A 17,647-nucleotide genomic window follows, 5' to 3' on the forward strand; every position below is an offset into this window, starting at 1 on the left:
TTCATGTGCTTTGAAGGAGGCGTGGCTTTGGAGACGCTCTGAAGAGAGGGTGGGATCTTATGCTTTTAAAGCTAGCTTGCTATTGCTAGCCTCTCCGAAAATCGCCTACCCTACCTTTATTATGTTTGCTGTTGGTTCATTGAATAAATCAATAAATCAATTATTTAACCACAATTCATTTTGTGATTATCTTCTGTATTAAAAACAACAGTTATTGAGGGACATTTTAAGTTTACATTTTGATTTTGTGTGTTCATTTGTAGCATTGTAATTTAGATTAAAGTTAGATTATTGTAATGCATTAATAATCCATTATTCATTTAAATACTTTTATGTCATCCTGAGGCCCACTTGCAAGTTTGCTGAGGCCCTCTAGTGGGCCCCGGCCCCCCAGGTTGAGAACCACTGTTCTAAGGCAATTCTTGGTCGACATTTTTTTTCTCAATAATTAATGGTTTTGCCAGCTTTAAATATCAAATTTATTTGTTCATTATTATTAAATTAGTTATAAGAAAGCTAAGCTACATGCCAATGTTAATGACTTTCACCCTTTTTTTTGCTCTCTGTTGCAGTGAACACCACTTAAATCTACATATTAAAAAGCTGACAATCTATTCCGAAAGATCAGAGAATCTCAACTTATGATCACAGTATATGTATACAGAGAGAGAGAGTGAGAGAGAGAGAAATACAGAAAGCTGATGAAAAACTGACGTGAAGGCTAATTTGAAATCGTTGGGTTTGATGCAGCGAACGTAATGCGGCGTAGTCGCATTCAGCGTCTCCATCAGCAGATGCAGAGAGTTACGGAACTACAGGGAGAGAGACAAGTAAACATTCATTCAAATTCTAACATAAACTTGCAGTATTTTTAATCTCATCCACTGCCACTGCTTATTTATACAGTATAATATACAGTACATTCATGTACGTAGATATTCAATAAAAGTACAAATAAGAGTAGGCTTCTACCTGCAGTCCGACTGTCTTCTTGTGTTCTTTGCTAGATTGGCCAGCTTTGCTCTTGACTGGTTTGACACTGAGGCGAGTGCGTCCTCCAGTGGTAGGAGCAGCACCTGTTGGACTCGTTGCTTTCTCCTCATCATGAAACAGCTCCACCAGCAGGTCAAACTGGGAATTACAGCCAAGACAGACTTAACATACAAGCCATGTGGGGCAGAGAGGGTTCAGATACTGTACCATCATTAGTCAAAGGGACTTTTTGGACATGGAAATTAAAAACTGTAATTAGCTCTTTACATTTTTTTTATTAAAGTCCCCCTGTGGTCAATAATTGTATCCCTTAAAACTCATCTTTGATCACCAAAATTACATATTTTGTTTTTTTTCCCGTGAAAAAAATTTCTTCACGCCTTAAATTAGCTTGAATGTAACTCTACACCCTTTGCCTCATTTAGTATATGCGGTTCTATAAATATGCAAATTAACCCCGCCTCCACTCACTTACACCAGCTCAGAGATCCACTCGTTGATGATCACACATTGACATGATTGGCTACAAGGTAGTTTGTGATGTCAGAAACACCAACAATCGCAATAGTGACATGGTGTTGATATGAATTTGCACATGGTTTGTCTTAAAGCATATTAAAACACCACATAGACATAAACAACAATAAAAACTTGATTTTTCACCACAGGGGGACTTTAATTTGTATATGGACTCAGCTACAGATAAGGTCAGTTGTCACTCCTCTTCTGAGTGCTTAATCCTGTTCTGTACATGGTTTATTTATTTACGGAAGTGAATAAATCTTTTAAAAGAAGAAGCCCCAAAAAGCTGTAGTTTACAGTGATTTCAGAATATCTAGGGGGAGTTGTTAGGTACAACGAAATGCAGAGTGCCTAAAACCCATGTTAAGCAGTTCTCAAATCACTGTAAACCATGGCTTCATGAAACTCATTGCTTTTATAAAATGGTTGATACATTTTCCTGGCAAGGTTTCATAAAATAAATGCACAACAGCAGTGATACTGATGTAATGATATCAACAGTATTTTACGATTATTTTTATTTTGTATTTTATTTTATCAAGGACGGGAACTATCCATTTTATAAAAGAGAAATCACTCCTGAAAACTTTAGGGAGTTACAACTGAATTCTTAACTGAACTGTGTTAAATGGTTAGCATTCATGTTTTTGTACAGGCTCGAGACACTTGAGCATTTGTCACTTCTAAAACTTAGCAGTGTGTCGTAGCCTTTGTCAACTGAACTAAATCTGCACACTCAAAGTATCACTTATTTGAATCCAGCAAAGCATAATTAACATTTATGCATGTCAGGACAAGCAAACCGGTATACAGTGGGATATTAATGAACAGAAGGGGTACTCAGATAATGTCCCTAGGGTCTCATTTACATTGATCGCTAAGAGTTTGCGCTCTGAGGGACGCTAGCGCTGGTACTAAGCATGCAGCCTAAGCAAAATAAAAGTCATTATGGGACCAACAATTTAAACATCAAGTCCCCACACAGCAAACAAACAAACTCCAGCTTTGTGTTCTAATGTTCTGCTTGTTTAAAAAAATTTTTTGAGTCTATGTATAGTACACATGGATTGCTTTGGCTGTAACATTTTAAAAAGCGTAGTTCACCCAAACATTTTATTCTTTTTGAGCTGGTCACTATAAACTGAAAGTGAGTGAATAATGACTTAAATCTTAATTTCTGGGTGAACTGTCCCTTTAAGAGCGTCAAAAATGTCCTGAAAAGGACAAACAGTCCAGCTGATGTCAAAACATTTCCACTAAACAGATGTTTTATTCTGTCTGGGCAGTTGAGTTTGTTTGGATGGTGTTTGGAGGCTCTAGAGCTGAAGCGGGTTTATTTTTCTACAGAATCAATGCAGTATTGAGATTGTGCCCTGCACAGCAGAAAGCAGCAGACTGCACATGCTGATACACACACACATCTCTCATACGCACACACATCCAAACTATCCAATCTTATTTGTTTGTATCTACTAGACAGCAGTGATATTAGAGAGATAGAGAGCTAAAGAGACAGCATGTATATGCTAAATTTTACCTTCTGCAGGGGTACAGGTAGTCATGTTCACAAACAACACATAGACAACATGACACGATGAGAAAATAGAAACAGAATTACTAAATGCAGAAAATACAGATACATCAGACAGATGTATATAGTGTACTAGCTGAACAGAAAAGCAGCAGACACCAGCTCTGAATAATATTATGTTGGCTTGACAACGAAATATCAAATATCATTCTAAATTTCTCCTTTCGTGATCCGCGTACAAAGATGGTTTGGACTCAATTCAGATAATTTATATCTACTGTATTAGTGCTGTCAATTGTCAAATCTATAATTAATTTTAAAAAATCTGTAATCGCGATTAATCACACCTATCATTAAAATCTGTTATATGTTTATATTGTAATACAGATTTTCACATTGAATAATCCAAATTATTGTAGAAACAACGTAAAGACGGTTTATTTTAAACATTTGTTTAATGGCATCTTTATATGAAATACTGCAAGTGATGTCTCTATTACTGTAAATATATATATTTTTTCTCAGTTTCTATAGGGATTAAATGAGTAATTATATTCACATTGCAGCATTATTAAAAGCCATAATTGTAAACATTTAATAGGCTTAAACAATAACAACTTTTAAGTGAACTTAAAACAATCTTCACATAAATTCAATTAGCTGTGCATTAAATATAGTGTGTTGTATATAGAGTGATAATACATAGTGATGATTTGGTCTCTGTCAATATCAGCTCTCTATGTTGTTCATTTTCCCACAATAAGTTTATTTTGTGCATTAATTTTCACAATAAGTAAGAACAATTGTGTACTTTAATCACTGAAACTATTATTGACAGCCCTAATATCTCTTTGGGGGGAAAAATAAGCATCAAGCCTTAGAACTAATATCAAATTTCGTCTTGACAAACAAACTCATTCAAATGATTAATGGCACAATGGAGAATGATTAAAAAATATATATTCAGAAGTTTTTAGGACTTTTAGCTGATGTCTGGCTTTATTTCTAATTTATAAGAAAATATAAATGTACCTAGATGAAGTAAGCAAACACACACACACACATGATATTATGAACAGATGATCAATGACATGAATGTGAAGCAAAATAAATATGGTAAAAACAGATGACCCGTGTAACATGTGAAGTGAAGGATTTGGATTATCCGCTAACAGACTGATCTGGAAAAGCACCAGAGAGCCCGAGCCTATTACTGATATGAATTGTTAAATTGAAATAATACTTGACTTAAAGAATAATTCTGTCAATCAAATTCAGTTTGAGGCATTCATATTTTTCCCAGGCAGTTTGGATTAGTACGGCATGTGTTTGCTCTTACCGCACACATTTACTGCCTCACGCTGAGGAGAAAAAGCGTTAAAGAGCATTCAGAAACCCCCATACAGATGAAAATGATATGATTTTACAGAATCAAAAGGGCACTTAAAAGTTCACTTAGTCAGTATAAAAACTACCAAAACTTTTATACATTTCCATGACTTTTCTAAGCCTGAAAACATAATTCCTTATTTCTCTGGCTGTGGGAAGCTCTACAATATTTTAGCAGGTAGGTCCGGTCGATAAAAGCAAAGAAGCTTTTGTGGCTAGTTCACTAAAAAACATTGCACAATAAGAATACCATGGTATTCTTTGATTTAAGGAGTACGAAGTAAATGCCATCCCAGCTAACAGGGAACGTTCTCAAAACTTTGGCTAACGTTCTGGCAATCCTCTTTATAAAAATGAATGAACCAACGTTCTTCCAGTAACGTTAATAAAATGTTTGTTCAAAGTTATCTGGTCTTTAATAAAGTTCGCTTGACAACGAAATATCATTCTAAATGTCTCCTTTCGTGATCCACGTAAAAAAAGAATCAGAGATAACATATCTGAAAACATCTATTAATACAAAACTCTTCTCAAAACATTAGTACAAAAACGTTATATATATATCGTACAAACGTTTTAGTTAAAACACTTTTTTTTTAATGTGACTTCTTGTTTCTGAACGTTCAGAGAACATTCAAAAGTAACATTTTCTTAATGTTTTCAGAATGATAAAATGGAACATTCCCGAATTGTTCATATTACCAAGAGAAAAAAAACATTTTTAAAACATTAAAAAATCTGGACGTTTCGAACGTTCAGAGAACATTCAGAAATAACGTTTTCTTAACATATTGGGAACCTTAGCCAAATGTTGAACATGTTTTTGTAAGCTGAGATGGTAAATAAATACTGAAATAATTCAGTACCATGGTTTATATCAAAGCGCTATGGTATTACAATCTGATCATTTGAGCCATTAGTTTGGGAAACTCTGATCTATGGAGCTTTTCATTCAGCATGCCTGTGTCTCGTTGGAATACCTTCCTGAAAATTCCACAGAACACACCTCAGGCCATGAAGGCACAACTGACGGGTGAGGATTGACTTCACAACACGAGCAGGTATGCAGTAGCGTTCAGTCTGAACCGGTGTCAGTCAGAGCTGCTGAGTCATGCAAAGGCTCTTTCAGAGCTTAGAAACCGCTCTGTTCTTTAGATACCGTGACTCAAGATACTGTAACATGGTGAAATACTGTAAGACGGAACAAGGATATGTAAGGATCCAAAGTGCTAGAAATATGAACATATACTCCCTCAGCTGTGTACATGCTGGAACTGTGCCAACGGACTGCACTAATGCTCCTTTACCAGCAGATGGCACCGTGCCATTGACCTTCTCACACTTTAAGCTTCATTTAAGGTCAAAAATCTTGGATGAAAATAGCCTGGCAACAGCTAACACTGGCTTTAAGGCTGGTTTTGTCTCACTATACAGGTATTAACTTAACTAAAACCTCACAGTTTCAGGTTAATGACCGGGTACATTACAGGGACAGTGGCCATTTTCACATTACAGCCCTTATTCATAAGCAAATAGAAGGCCTTCTGATGTAGTCATTTAAAAAGCACTCTTTCCAGGTTTTCACTCACCTTACTGCCCTTCAGAACATGTATCTGCTCCTCATTTACTGTATCTTTATTCTTCTCCAGAAAACCATCACACTGATACTCCACCTGACAGACACAGAGACAGTAGAGGTTATCATAGGAAAGAAAATCCATGTATGAGTCTCTGAATAGTTTCTTATGTATGTAATTTAAAATGTTCAACTTTTTGATGTCTTTAGATTGAATGATTTTTGCAATGTTGTATAATAAGGTTTCATAGCGTTACTGTATTATAACTGTGATGTGATTATATATGATAATTTTTTGTATTTTTTTATAAATTTTTATTTCAGTTTTAGTTTTATTTATTTTAATTAATGGACCCTTTTCACAGACTGTGATGATTAATGGTCAGTTTTTTGTTTCAGTTTTTTTATATATATATGTCATTTGTATTATATTACCTTTGCATCCAATTAGAAAAAAAAAACAAGTTAACGCTGCTGTGAGGGTCTGTGGGAGTGACGGTCAAATTGACTGCCGTTATCACTCTCTCTATATTTTTATTCCTCTTTTTGAAAGTTGTGCAAACACTGTTGTAGCGTTTTTCTTTTGCTATTTGAGCAAATGGGAACATAAAAATATATATTTAATGTAGTTTCCGGCGGAGCTTCGACCGGATCCTGAGGGAGGTTGGAGATATTGAGTCCGAGTGGACCATGTTCTCCACCTCCATTGTCGAAGCGGCCGCCCGGAGCTGTGGCCGTAAGGTCTCCGGTGCCTGTCGAGGCGGCAATCCCCGAACCCGGTGGTGGACACCGGAAGTAAGGGATGCCGTCAAGCTGAAGAAGGAGTCCTATCAGGCCTGGTTGGCTTGTGGGACTCCTGAGGCAGCTGACAGGTACCGGCAGGCCAAGCGAACTGCAGCCCGGGTGGTTGTGGAGGCAAAAACTCGGGCCTGGGAGGAGTTCGGTGAGGCCATGGAAAAGGACTATCGGCTGGCCTCGAAGAGATTCTGGCAAACCGTCCGGCGCCTCAGGAGAGGGAAGCAGTGCTCCACCAACGCTGTTTACAGTGGAGGTGGGCAGCTGTTGATCTCAACTGGGGATGTCGTCGGACGGTGGAAGGAATACTTTGAGGATCTCCTCAATCCCGCCGTCACGTCTTCCATTGAGGAAGCAGAGGCTGAGGGCTCGGGGTTGGACTCGTCCATCTCCCAAGCTGAAGTCACCGGGGTAGTCAAGAAACTCCTCGGTGGCAAGGCACCGGGGGTGGATGAGATCCGCCCCGAGTACCTCAAGTCTCTGGATGTTGTGGGGCTGTCTTGGTTGACATGCCTCTGCAGCATCGCATGGCAGTCGGGGACAGTGCCTCTGGGATGGCAGACCGGGGTGGTGGTCCCTCTTTTTAAGAAGGAGGACCGGAGGGTGTGTTCCAACTACAGGGGGATCACACTTCTCAGCCTCCCTGGGAAAGTCTATGCCAGGGTACTGGAGAGGAGAATACGGCCGATAGTAGAACCTCGGATTCAGGAGGAACAATGCGGTTTTCGTCCAGGCCGTGGAACACTGGACCAGCTCTATACCCTCTACAGGGTGCTGGAGGGTTCATGGGAGTTTGCCCAACCAATCCACATGTGCTTTGTGGATTTGGAGAAGGCATTCGACTGTGTCCCTCGTGGCGGCCTGTGAAGGGTGCTCCGGGAGTATGGGGTCCGGGGTCCTTTGCTAAGGGCTGTCCAGTCCCTGTACGACCGAAGCAGGAGCTTGGTTCGCATTGCCGGCAGTAAGTCAGACTTCTTCCCGGTGCATGTTGGACTTCGGCAGGGCTGCCCTTTGTCGCCGGTTCTGTTCATAATTTTTATGGACAGAATTTCTAGGCGCAACCAGGGGCCGGAGGGTGTCCGGTTTGGGAACAACACGATTTCATCTCTGCTCTTTGCAGATGATGTTGTCGTGTTGGCCCCTTCAGACCAGGACCTTCAGCATGCACTAGGACGGTTTGCAGCCGAGTGTGAAGCGGCTAGGATGAGAATCAGCACCTCCAAATCCGAGGCCATGGTCCTCAGTCGGAAAAAGGTATCTTGCCTACTTCAGGTTGGTGGAGAGTTCCTGCCTCAAGTGGAGGAGTTTAAGTATCTTGGGGTTTTGTTCACGAGTGAGGGAAGGATGGAACGGGAGATTGACAGACGGATCGGTGCAGCTTCTGCAGTAATGCGGTCGATGTACCGGTCTGTCGTGGTGAAGAAAGAGCTGAGCCGCAAGGCGAAGCTCTCGATTTACCGGTCAATCTACGTTCCTACTCTCACCTATGGTCATGAGCTTTGGGTCATGACCGAAAGAACAAGATCCCGGATACAGGCGGCCGAAATGAGCTTTCTCTGCAGGGTGGCTGGGCGATCCCTTAGAGATAGGGTGAGGAGCTCGGTCACTCGGGAGGAGCTCAGAGTAGAGCCGCTGCTCCTCCACATCGAGAGGGGTCAGCTGAGGTGGCTCGGGCATCTGTTCCGGATGCCTCCTGGACGCCTTCCCAGGAAGGTGTTCCGGGCGCGTCCCACCGGGAGGAGACCCCGGGGAAGACCTAGGACATGCTGGAGAGACTATGTCTCCCGGCTGGCCTGGGAACGCCTCGGAGTCCCCACGGAAGAGCTAGAGGAAGTGGCTAGGGAGAGGGAAGTCTGGGCATCTCTGCTTAGACTGCTGCCCCCGCGACCCGGCCCCGGATAAGCGGAAGAAGATGGATGGATGGATAGTTTCTCATTCACCACTATAGAAGTTTACTCAACCATGATGACTTCCGTTTCTGAGAAACCCGGAAATGTGAAAAGGGTCAATTCCTAATAGACAACATCATGTCCCGCTCTACATTTTTTCTCATTCGTGAAGCCATTTCACTTAGTTATATGTCACAATATGGAAGAAAAGACCATATCGACTTCTATTTCATGCCAACTGTAATAAATACTATAAATAAATAACTTCATGCTACCTGATTAAACAATCTTAACCAATTGATTTTTTTCACTTTTGTAAACTCTCATTTTGGCCTATTTTTATTTTAGAAGAAATATCTGAGATCAAGTATTTACTTAAAATACTCATAATCGGACTACAGTTACGTTACTATTGATTACATGATTACGTAATATTCACAAAATGGCAGTAAATATTTCAAAAAAAAAATTATTCTCACTACCGTAATTCTTTTTTATCTTTTAAATTGTTTTGTGTAATTCCACAAGACAGAAGCTACACAGCATACCAAATAAAATATTGAAAATATTTTGATTGTTTTTATTTAAAAATTTCACATTTTTGTGCTTTAGTTAATTATGACTTTTTCATAAACGTACAACCCTCCTGCAGTTCCTTCACAACCCCCACTTTCAAAAGTAATTTAAAAGTAATCAAAAAGTAGTCAGATTACATTTCCTAAAATGTGTTATGTATTAGATTACGCTACTAACTACAGTTTTCATTATGTAATTTGTATTCAGTAATGGACTACAATATATAAGCAATCTATAATAGTACTTTACGACTGTTGCTTGTCAGACGGTACGAACATCCACCTCGCTGTAAGCCGTGTCACACTGTATGTTGTCATTAATGTCAGACTGTACGGCAGTCAAGACGCTTTAAAAATGGACGCATGCAAGAAGACTCGTCCGGAGTTGTACATCAACAATCCGTGACACGTTACGTGACGTGAGCTGCATTTACATGAGGGATATAAATGGTGGATAGCAAACAAAGACAATCTCTAGCATTAATTTTGATCATGGCTTCTTTAAAAAAAAAGACAAAAAATATGATGTGTGTGGAAGAAGTAGTCGAGTCGTCACACTACAGGACTGTGTGTCAAATCTTCTGACACTGCCAGAGGTAAAATGTGATCGCAACAGTCATTAATCTGCAGTCGGTGAACATGTCAAACTAATGATCAATAATCAATAATCAAAAACAATAATCAATGTCTTGATGGTAGTACACTTCAGATTTTGGCCTAGGATCTGAGGAATCTTTTAGGATTCACAAAATTGGTCTCAGACGGATAAATCGTGGCCAAAATGTATATTAGTAATGCTAATTAGAGATTTAAGTGGAGCCCGATTTAACCTTGAGGATGTTTGAGAAAGCTAATGCTCAAACCTTAATTTGACTGTGTGTGTGTATTGGATGTCTATCACACACTCTAAATGTGGCTTATGATATCCACCCTCCTTCTCCATGAGTGTTTCCTCACAGATATCATACACACCGTTTCTAAAAACAGATCCACGGTGTCATAAGCTCACGTGAAGACGTATGAGCACCCGTACGCACACAGGACACTTGACTCAGTTGTTTTGGCATTAGCATGTTTCCAAGCTAACAGAATGATACTTAATTAGGATTTATTTAGAACTATCTATTCATATGTATTAGTGTCTATTGTTTACAACATCCTTTGGTTAAACTTTATTTTAAGGTGTCATTGTTACAGTGTAATTATATTTTTAAGTACTGAGTGATATTAATGAACTACATGTGCACTTACTATAAGGTTAGGGTAGGATTAGGATTTGGTTGAGGGTTAGTTGCATGTAATTATGCATAATTTACTGTTATTACTATGGTAAGTACATGTAACATATGTAACAAGGACACTGTAAAATAAGGTGTTACCCATCCTTTATATCAGAAGTGTACTTACAATGTATTCAAATGCTAGACCTGTTTCACATGCAATTCATCTGTGGCCTGTTTTGACAAGAGTTTCTACAGAGTTATTACAAACAAAGTCATCATGAAATCAAAATTCTTATTTTTTTATGGAATATTGAATTGCATTATGCAAATATTGCATTATTATAAATGGTTTATCCGTGCACATCATAATTTTTTATGTCCCCTCGTAATTTATTATCAAAATAACTTCACTATTGCAGCATCATCTCTTCTCTGATGAGGCGTTTACCGGGACGAGGGCGGGACAACCTGTCACTCACATGACAGCCAATGGAAGCCAATGATCCAATCAATTCCCAATGGACAAAATCAAGTCCCGCCCTTATTTTTTCTTGTTCGAGAAGCCGTTTCACTCTGACATACATCACAAAAGGGAAAAGACTATCGAAACGTCTGTTTCATGTTGACTTTAAACGTGAAATCTATTTTATTTGAGGTGAATTGTGTGCACATCCTAATGGTTATTATTAACTAAATCACCTGGATTCATTCTGTGGTCAGATATTTATATAGAAACTGAAACAGTTTATCAGAAATGCTGAACCAGCCTGAGTGTGAAGTGTGCGTGTGTGTGTGTGTGTGCGTGCGCACCTTATCTGCAAAGTGCTGAATAATGAAAGCTTTATTGGACATCCGTGGCTTTTCAAAAAGTGCACACGTCTTCAAATGAGTGTTATACAGTTTCTGAGCCCAGGAGTCATCTGAACCCTTCGGCATCTAAGAGAAAGAGAGAGAGAAAAGAGGCTGTGCAGTATATGGAGTAAGAACTGTAGTCTCAAACAGGATTCCAATCACACACCACAGTTTTTGTTTTTGTTTTTACAGTGATGTACACTACCATTTAAAAGTTTAGGGTTAGTATTTAAAAAAAAGAAGACAATAAAGGCAATCTGGTTTGCACAAAAACCATTAAACAGCACTGTTTTGAATATTGATAATAATAAGAAATGTTTCTTGAGCACCAAATCAGCAGATTTCTGTGACACTGAAGACTGGAGTGATGGTTGCTGAATATAATGGTTGCTATATTTGCTCTCTTCAAGTCAAAAATGTTTTCTGTGGTCGACAGATGCTGTTGATGAAGCTTAATTTGTATTGAATCCCAAAAAATCATAAACGTGTCACAAATACGTATCTATTAAAATCGTATAACATTAAAAACATCTAGTTAAACAACAATTTTGTTCAATTGAATTATTAATTGTTGAATTTGAAAATATTTGTTTCGCAAACTGTCACATTTATCACCTTGGATTGCGTATGGATATTTTGAAACTTTTTTCTGGCATTTTAATTCACAAAGCCAAACGTTTTTTTTAATACAGCCAATCACAGTAAAAGATGAAGTACATCAATATCTTAATTTACAATAAGCATGTGAAACTGTACCTTGCACTCTTCGTCCAGCAGGTCCAGGACGCCCATCTTGGCCTCAATGAGGTTGATACACGGCTGATTATCATAGAAATCAATGAGAGTCCAGGGGATCTGCTCTCTCATGTACTCCTCCTGCTCCAACTTAAACACATGCTGCACACGAGAAGACAGGAGGACGACAGGAGATACATCACAATAAATGAACACAATAATCACCGATCAAACATGAACTGATGAGATACGGTGTCAGAGGTCTCACCATGTTGAACTGTTGCTGTAGTTTCTCATTGGCATAATTGATACAGAACTGTTCAAAACTGTTGATTTCAAAAGTCTCAAACCTGGAAGAATAAAACAAAACATCACAATTGACTTCTCTAAACTGAACCAGTGTGGTCGGTTCTCAAACGTGTGTGTGGCTGTATGAACACACACCCGTAAATGTCCAGGACTCCGATGAACGAGTGCTGCTTGACCGATGAATGTAGCGATTTGTTCACATGGTGCACGATCCAGTTGAAGAGTTTGGCGTAGATATGTTTAGCGAGGGCATCGCGGGCATTTATGGCCTGTAGTTTGGGGACGGGCTTAATGTACGTCTCAGTTGCCGTCTTCAGCTTCTTATGACACAGCCAATGAGACATGTCTTGATACGTCACACCCATCAATTCACAAAACACACTCAGGTGACCATTATTCGGCTGGACGGAAAAGAGAGAAAATTACATCATTAATTCACAATGAAACAAATTTAGGTCACACTTTATATGACGTGTCTTTAACCACTATGTACCTTTAAAAAAAATAATTATGCAAGTACAATGTACTTATGTTCGTATTGTATTGCAAAACACATTTGCTGCTATTGAGGTGGGATACGGGTTAGGTTAGGGACAGGTTTGGTGGTATGGTTGGGTTTAAAAGTGGTTTAAGGACTAAGGAAAGGATCAACAGTGTAATTATAGATGCATTCACAGAAATTAATTACAGCTGTAATTACATTTTATAAATATATATTCATGTTTGAGAATGTTTTACACAATACGTGCATTGCATCAGATGATTAAAGACGCATTATATAAAGTGGGACCAAAATTAGTACAGTAAGAACTCTGGGGTATTTGGTTAAAAATGACCCTGTATGTGTAAAAATGCAATAAATTGTAAAATCTTAAATAGATTCAATCATTTAACCATATCTCTTTGATATTGTGGCAAAAACGTAAACTTTATTATCGCACAGCTCTACAGTATACATATACAGTAGCTATATATATATATATATATATATATATATATACACACACACACATTGTATATATATGTATATATATATTATATATACATACATGCATACACTGACATATAAAAGGATATAAAGTATACTATATATATATAAAATTTTAACTGCCTGACTTTGTTTAATTTTGACGCAAAATGTAACTATATTATCTTCCAGCTCTAATATGCTAAATGGGACTATAATGCATGAAGATGTTAAGATCTTATAAACATTAACAGCATGATTTCCTGTAAAGCTCTATTTGGTCTCTATTTTTGCCATACATAGATAGTCCTGCCCACAGTGAAATCACATTGGTCCAAAATGCCACTTAAAAGTCAACATGAAACTCACTGGAATGATACTGCTGTCCGAGTCTCTATCCTTCACTTCCACGTTCCCCAGGTGCAAAATCGAAGCTAGAATCCGAAACAAGCCGATCTGATAGGACTCATTTACACCTGAAGAGAGACATCAACAAATGAACAATAGGAAAACATAAAAAAAATCAGCACAAAATCAATCAGTCTAATAAGCTAGTTACAAACTGTATAGCTCTGAAACCTACTTGAACTGCCTTCATTTCATGTCTCGATTGAATCCAACAGTGCTTGGAGTTAATGTTGCTAAGCCAATACAACAAAATAATTGGCTAGTCAATTTAAAAAAGAACAATTTTATTGATACTTCTGACACTGAATGAAAAACATACTTGTTTACAACCCACGTTTCTCAGAGCTTGCACCACAATGCATTCTGGGACTCCCCAGTCCGCTATCAGTGGCGTGCACCTAGTTTTTAAAGATTCTGAGTCATGATAGTCAAGTGGTATATTATTATAGTATGCATAGTGGCTGGGTTCAAATCAAAACCCATCACAATCAAAATCCATTGGCTCAAATATCTGAGTACATGCAGATCATAATAAAAATAATGACAGTATAACTAATTTGGTGTACAGTAGTACATAGTAAAGCTCTATATAAAAGCCTCATTCATTCACTCAATCACTCACTCACTCATAATCTGCGATTTACTTCCTCTATCACATCTCAACAACATGAGAAATGATTGAGCTTTCAGTCTGACCTAGCAGTGTGAAGGCGTGCCGTGTGGTCGACATCTCCTTGGCATCATCTATTCCATCTATCACTGGGTTCCTGCCCTGTTTGGTGTAGTGGAAATTATCAGCCTTCCCTGTGGAGAAAGAAACGCATGCACAAACTTTTATTATACCACTCTAATAAAAAATGATTGTACCACCTAAAAAAAAAAAGCAGCAGCAGACTTTCTGAAGGATCTACCCCAAGGCTGGGTTATCATCAAACCCAAATGTTGATGTAAAATAATCAATCTTATGAACCAATCATTTCTTATGTTAGATATGTTCAAATGAAGGAGATAATAGAGTTCAAATAAAGAGACAGACTGCAGCATTTATCAAACTTATTTGGCTCAAACATATGTACGGTAAAGTGATTTCTGTGCAGGGGCTCAAATGAATGACTGAATCGATTTTCTAATTTGACGGTTATTTGAAATGTACCATCTGAACGTACTGATTAACCAAAATGAACTGGACATTCCAATTTAACCTGAAGAAGAGGTCAGTGCGAGTGAAACTATGTTTGATCAGTTTGCTGGGTTCTAACCTAGTATGATTCCCAAATGAGTTGGTTAATTTTAGTAAATCAAAATCATAACTTACAAACGCATTATGTTTTAAAAAAGATTGATCAAGCGTAGCGTTAGTTCTGGCCGGTCACGTCAGTCAAGCTCGTATCAGCTGATCCACGTCTACCCATAGGAATATGACGCCTATCACAGCATCCCTGTATAAAAGGTCCATTCAGTGTTATCAGCAGCTTTATTGCGTTGCGCGGGAGCTAATTACCCCCTCCATCCCCAGCTCCACCTCTCATCCAGTCAGGACTTGGCCTTCTGATATTCCTCTACGAATCAGACTTTTTTTTTCTTGAATTGCTGTACATTAAATTATTGAATATTAATGATATCTGCAATACTGCATACACATGCTAGGCTGCATGGATGGGCAGGGAGTTCTTGCCCAGAGCAGAACCATACAGCCAATCCAAATGATATCCTACTTGTCAATCATCTTTGATGATAGTGGCCCTGACAGAACTAAATTAAGAGAGTTAAATCAGTGTAGTTACTGACTGGCTGGTTCATTTGACAATGTTTAACATTACAGTAAACTAAAATGTATTTAGTTAAAAATCAAACATTTATTCGGACACACTATGCTCATCAAACAAGCCTTAATTGTCCAGGAAACTCCCCAACCATTAATAAATAGAAACTTTAGTACTACACAGATTTGCATTAATAAAAACGATTTTCTTATTCACAGACACAGACCCTAAAATACAAGACCTTCTTCATAGATTTAACGAACGATACACTGTTGCTTGGCAACAGAGACCTTATTGAGAGATTCACGCACACACAAACTCTCACATTAACGGGGCGTCAGCTGAGCAGGAAGTCAGCTGAGTAGGCAAACAGCAGGAGACAGAGCACAGAGCCAGCAGTGTGTGTGTGTGTGTCTGTGTGTGTGTGTGTTTCAGAGCAAGTGGGTGAAGCAAATAGAGATGATAGGGAGAGGTGTGTGTGGAACCAAACTACAGTAGCTCCAGTATTCATATGCGGCTGTGTGTGTGTGTGTGTGTGTGTGTGTGTGTGTGTGTGTGTGTGTGTGTGTGTGTGTGTGTGTGTGTGTGTGTGTGTGTGTGTGTGTGTGTGTAGACCTGCACAGCCCGCCTCTCAGTAGGACATCTCTGATAGCCGCTCTCCATGCTGTGTCAACACGAACACACTCTAATCAGACACGTTACCCACAAACGCACATTCACCTATTTAAATAGGGACATGCCATAGACTTTTTAATTATGCAACATTATTTCCAGAGACTAATCTTTTATATAAAATTGATTAGAAGTACTATAGACCAACCCTATATACATTTTTCAAGTATGATTTTTTTTTATTTTTAGGATTTAAGCATCTCATTTTTACCATTTACTCATTTACTAACCCTCATCTCATTCCAAACCCTTAAGGTTTTTGGTTCATCTTCAAAACACAAATTCAGGTATTTTTAATGAATCTTGAGAGGTTTCTGTCCCTCCATTGAAAGTCCAGATAACTAAAACTTAGAAGATCCAAAAAGGTCGCTTTATATGATGAACAGATGTAATTTAGGCATGTATTTACATCTAAACAATGATCAACAACACACATCTAGAGCATTACATATGGTAAGCAAGGAAGTGCATGGTACACAAGAACCGGTGACACACACAAGCGTCTGTGTTTACCCTACTATGTGTAAAAGTCTCTATGTATAAAAGCCTAAATTAAATCTTCTCATCATATAAAGCGGCCACATCTTTTCACAAGTCTTGGATTAAACCATATGGATATATGTAACAACTTCTACGTTTTTTACCTGGACTTTTAACAGAAACTTCTCATGTTTCATAAAAAAATATCTTAATTTGTGTTTCGAAGATTAACCAAAGTCTTCTAAATGTAAATGAGTAAATTATTACATCATAATTTTTTTGGGGGTAAACTATCCATTTAAGGTGCACTATATAACTTTAGGCCCTTTAGCAGTTAAAATAACAAAAAAACTGCAGAACATTGTTTTGGATTTGGTTCGGCTCCGCAATTTGGTTGATTGTGGTTTGATGGTTACAGGATACTATATTAGAGCGGATGGACAAATAAATAACGTTTGTATGTTTATTTGTTTTTACAAACAGTGATTCCTCTGAGCTTTTCCGATTTGAGTGATCCACGGTCCATTTGTATTGTTGATTGTGACTACAAACTTTCAGCTTCACGCTATAGACAGTCAAAAATTTGTACAGAAACAGCATGGTTAGAAATATGGCTTTTTTTGCACTCTCTCATTAATAATATTTAAAAAATATTATCAAAACAAAGTTAAATTGTGTAGCTTTAATACTTAATACTAAAAACATACAAGGACCCACCTCCCAACAATTCCATTACAGCTAAAATACTCCCATGAAGAGTAATCATAATCTGAATAATATTCTCATAAAGAAATTCTCCTCTTGAATGAAATATGCTGGGTTATTTTGGCTCACCGAGTTTCAGGGCTTTAAACTCCGGGAGGTGAGCAGATGCACAGAGCTGATAGAAGATATGATAATTCCTCTCTTCATCCGCCTGGAGAACAAGGAACGCAAGAAAAACAAAAATAGCATATGAGATTATTTAA

At 38.3% G+C, this 17,647-nt stretch overlaps 1 protein-coding gene across 4 annotated transcripts in view; it reads right to left on the reverse strand.

The window, feature by feature from the left end:
• myo5aa (myosin VAa) overlaps nt 1-17,647 on the reverse strand; it is an 80,672-nt gene that overhangs the window by 25,615 nt on the left and 37,410 nt on the right. For all 4 annotated transcript variants that reach the window (XM_079621651.1, XM_079621649.1, XM_079621648.1 and 1 more), the window contains exons 7-16: nt 17,514-17,595; nt 14,461-14,568; nt 13,726-13,832; nt 12,525-12,790; nt 12,349-12,430; nt 12,102-12,242; nt 11,304-11,429; nt 6,025-6,108; nt 973-1,131; nt 715-812 (exon numbers count right to left, since the gene is read on the reverse strand). In XM_079621651.1, the coding sequence (XP_079477777.1) occupies nt 715-812; nt 973-1,131; nt 6,025-6,108; nt 11,304-11,429; nt 12,102-12,242; nt 12,349-12,430; nt 12,525-12,790; nt 13,726-13,832; nt 14,461-14,568; nt 17,514-17,595 (1,253 nt within the window). The remainder of the gene's footprint in view (nt 1-714; nt 813-972; nt 1,132-6,024; nt 6,109-11,303; nt 11,430-12,101; nt 12,243-12,348; nt 12,431-12,524; nt 12,791-13,725; nt 13,833-14,460; nt 14,569-17,513; nt 17,596-17,647) is intronic.

Source organism: Phoxinus phoxinus, assembly GCF_949152265.1.
Source record: "Phoxinus phoxinus genome assembly, chromosome: 8".
Taxonomy (NCBI): Eukaryota; Metazoa; Chordata; class Actinopteri; order Cypriniformes; family Leuciscidae; genus Phoxinus; species Phoxinus phoxinus.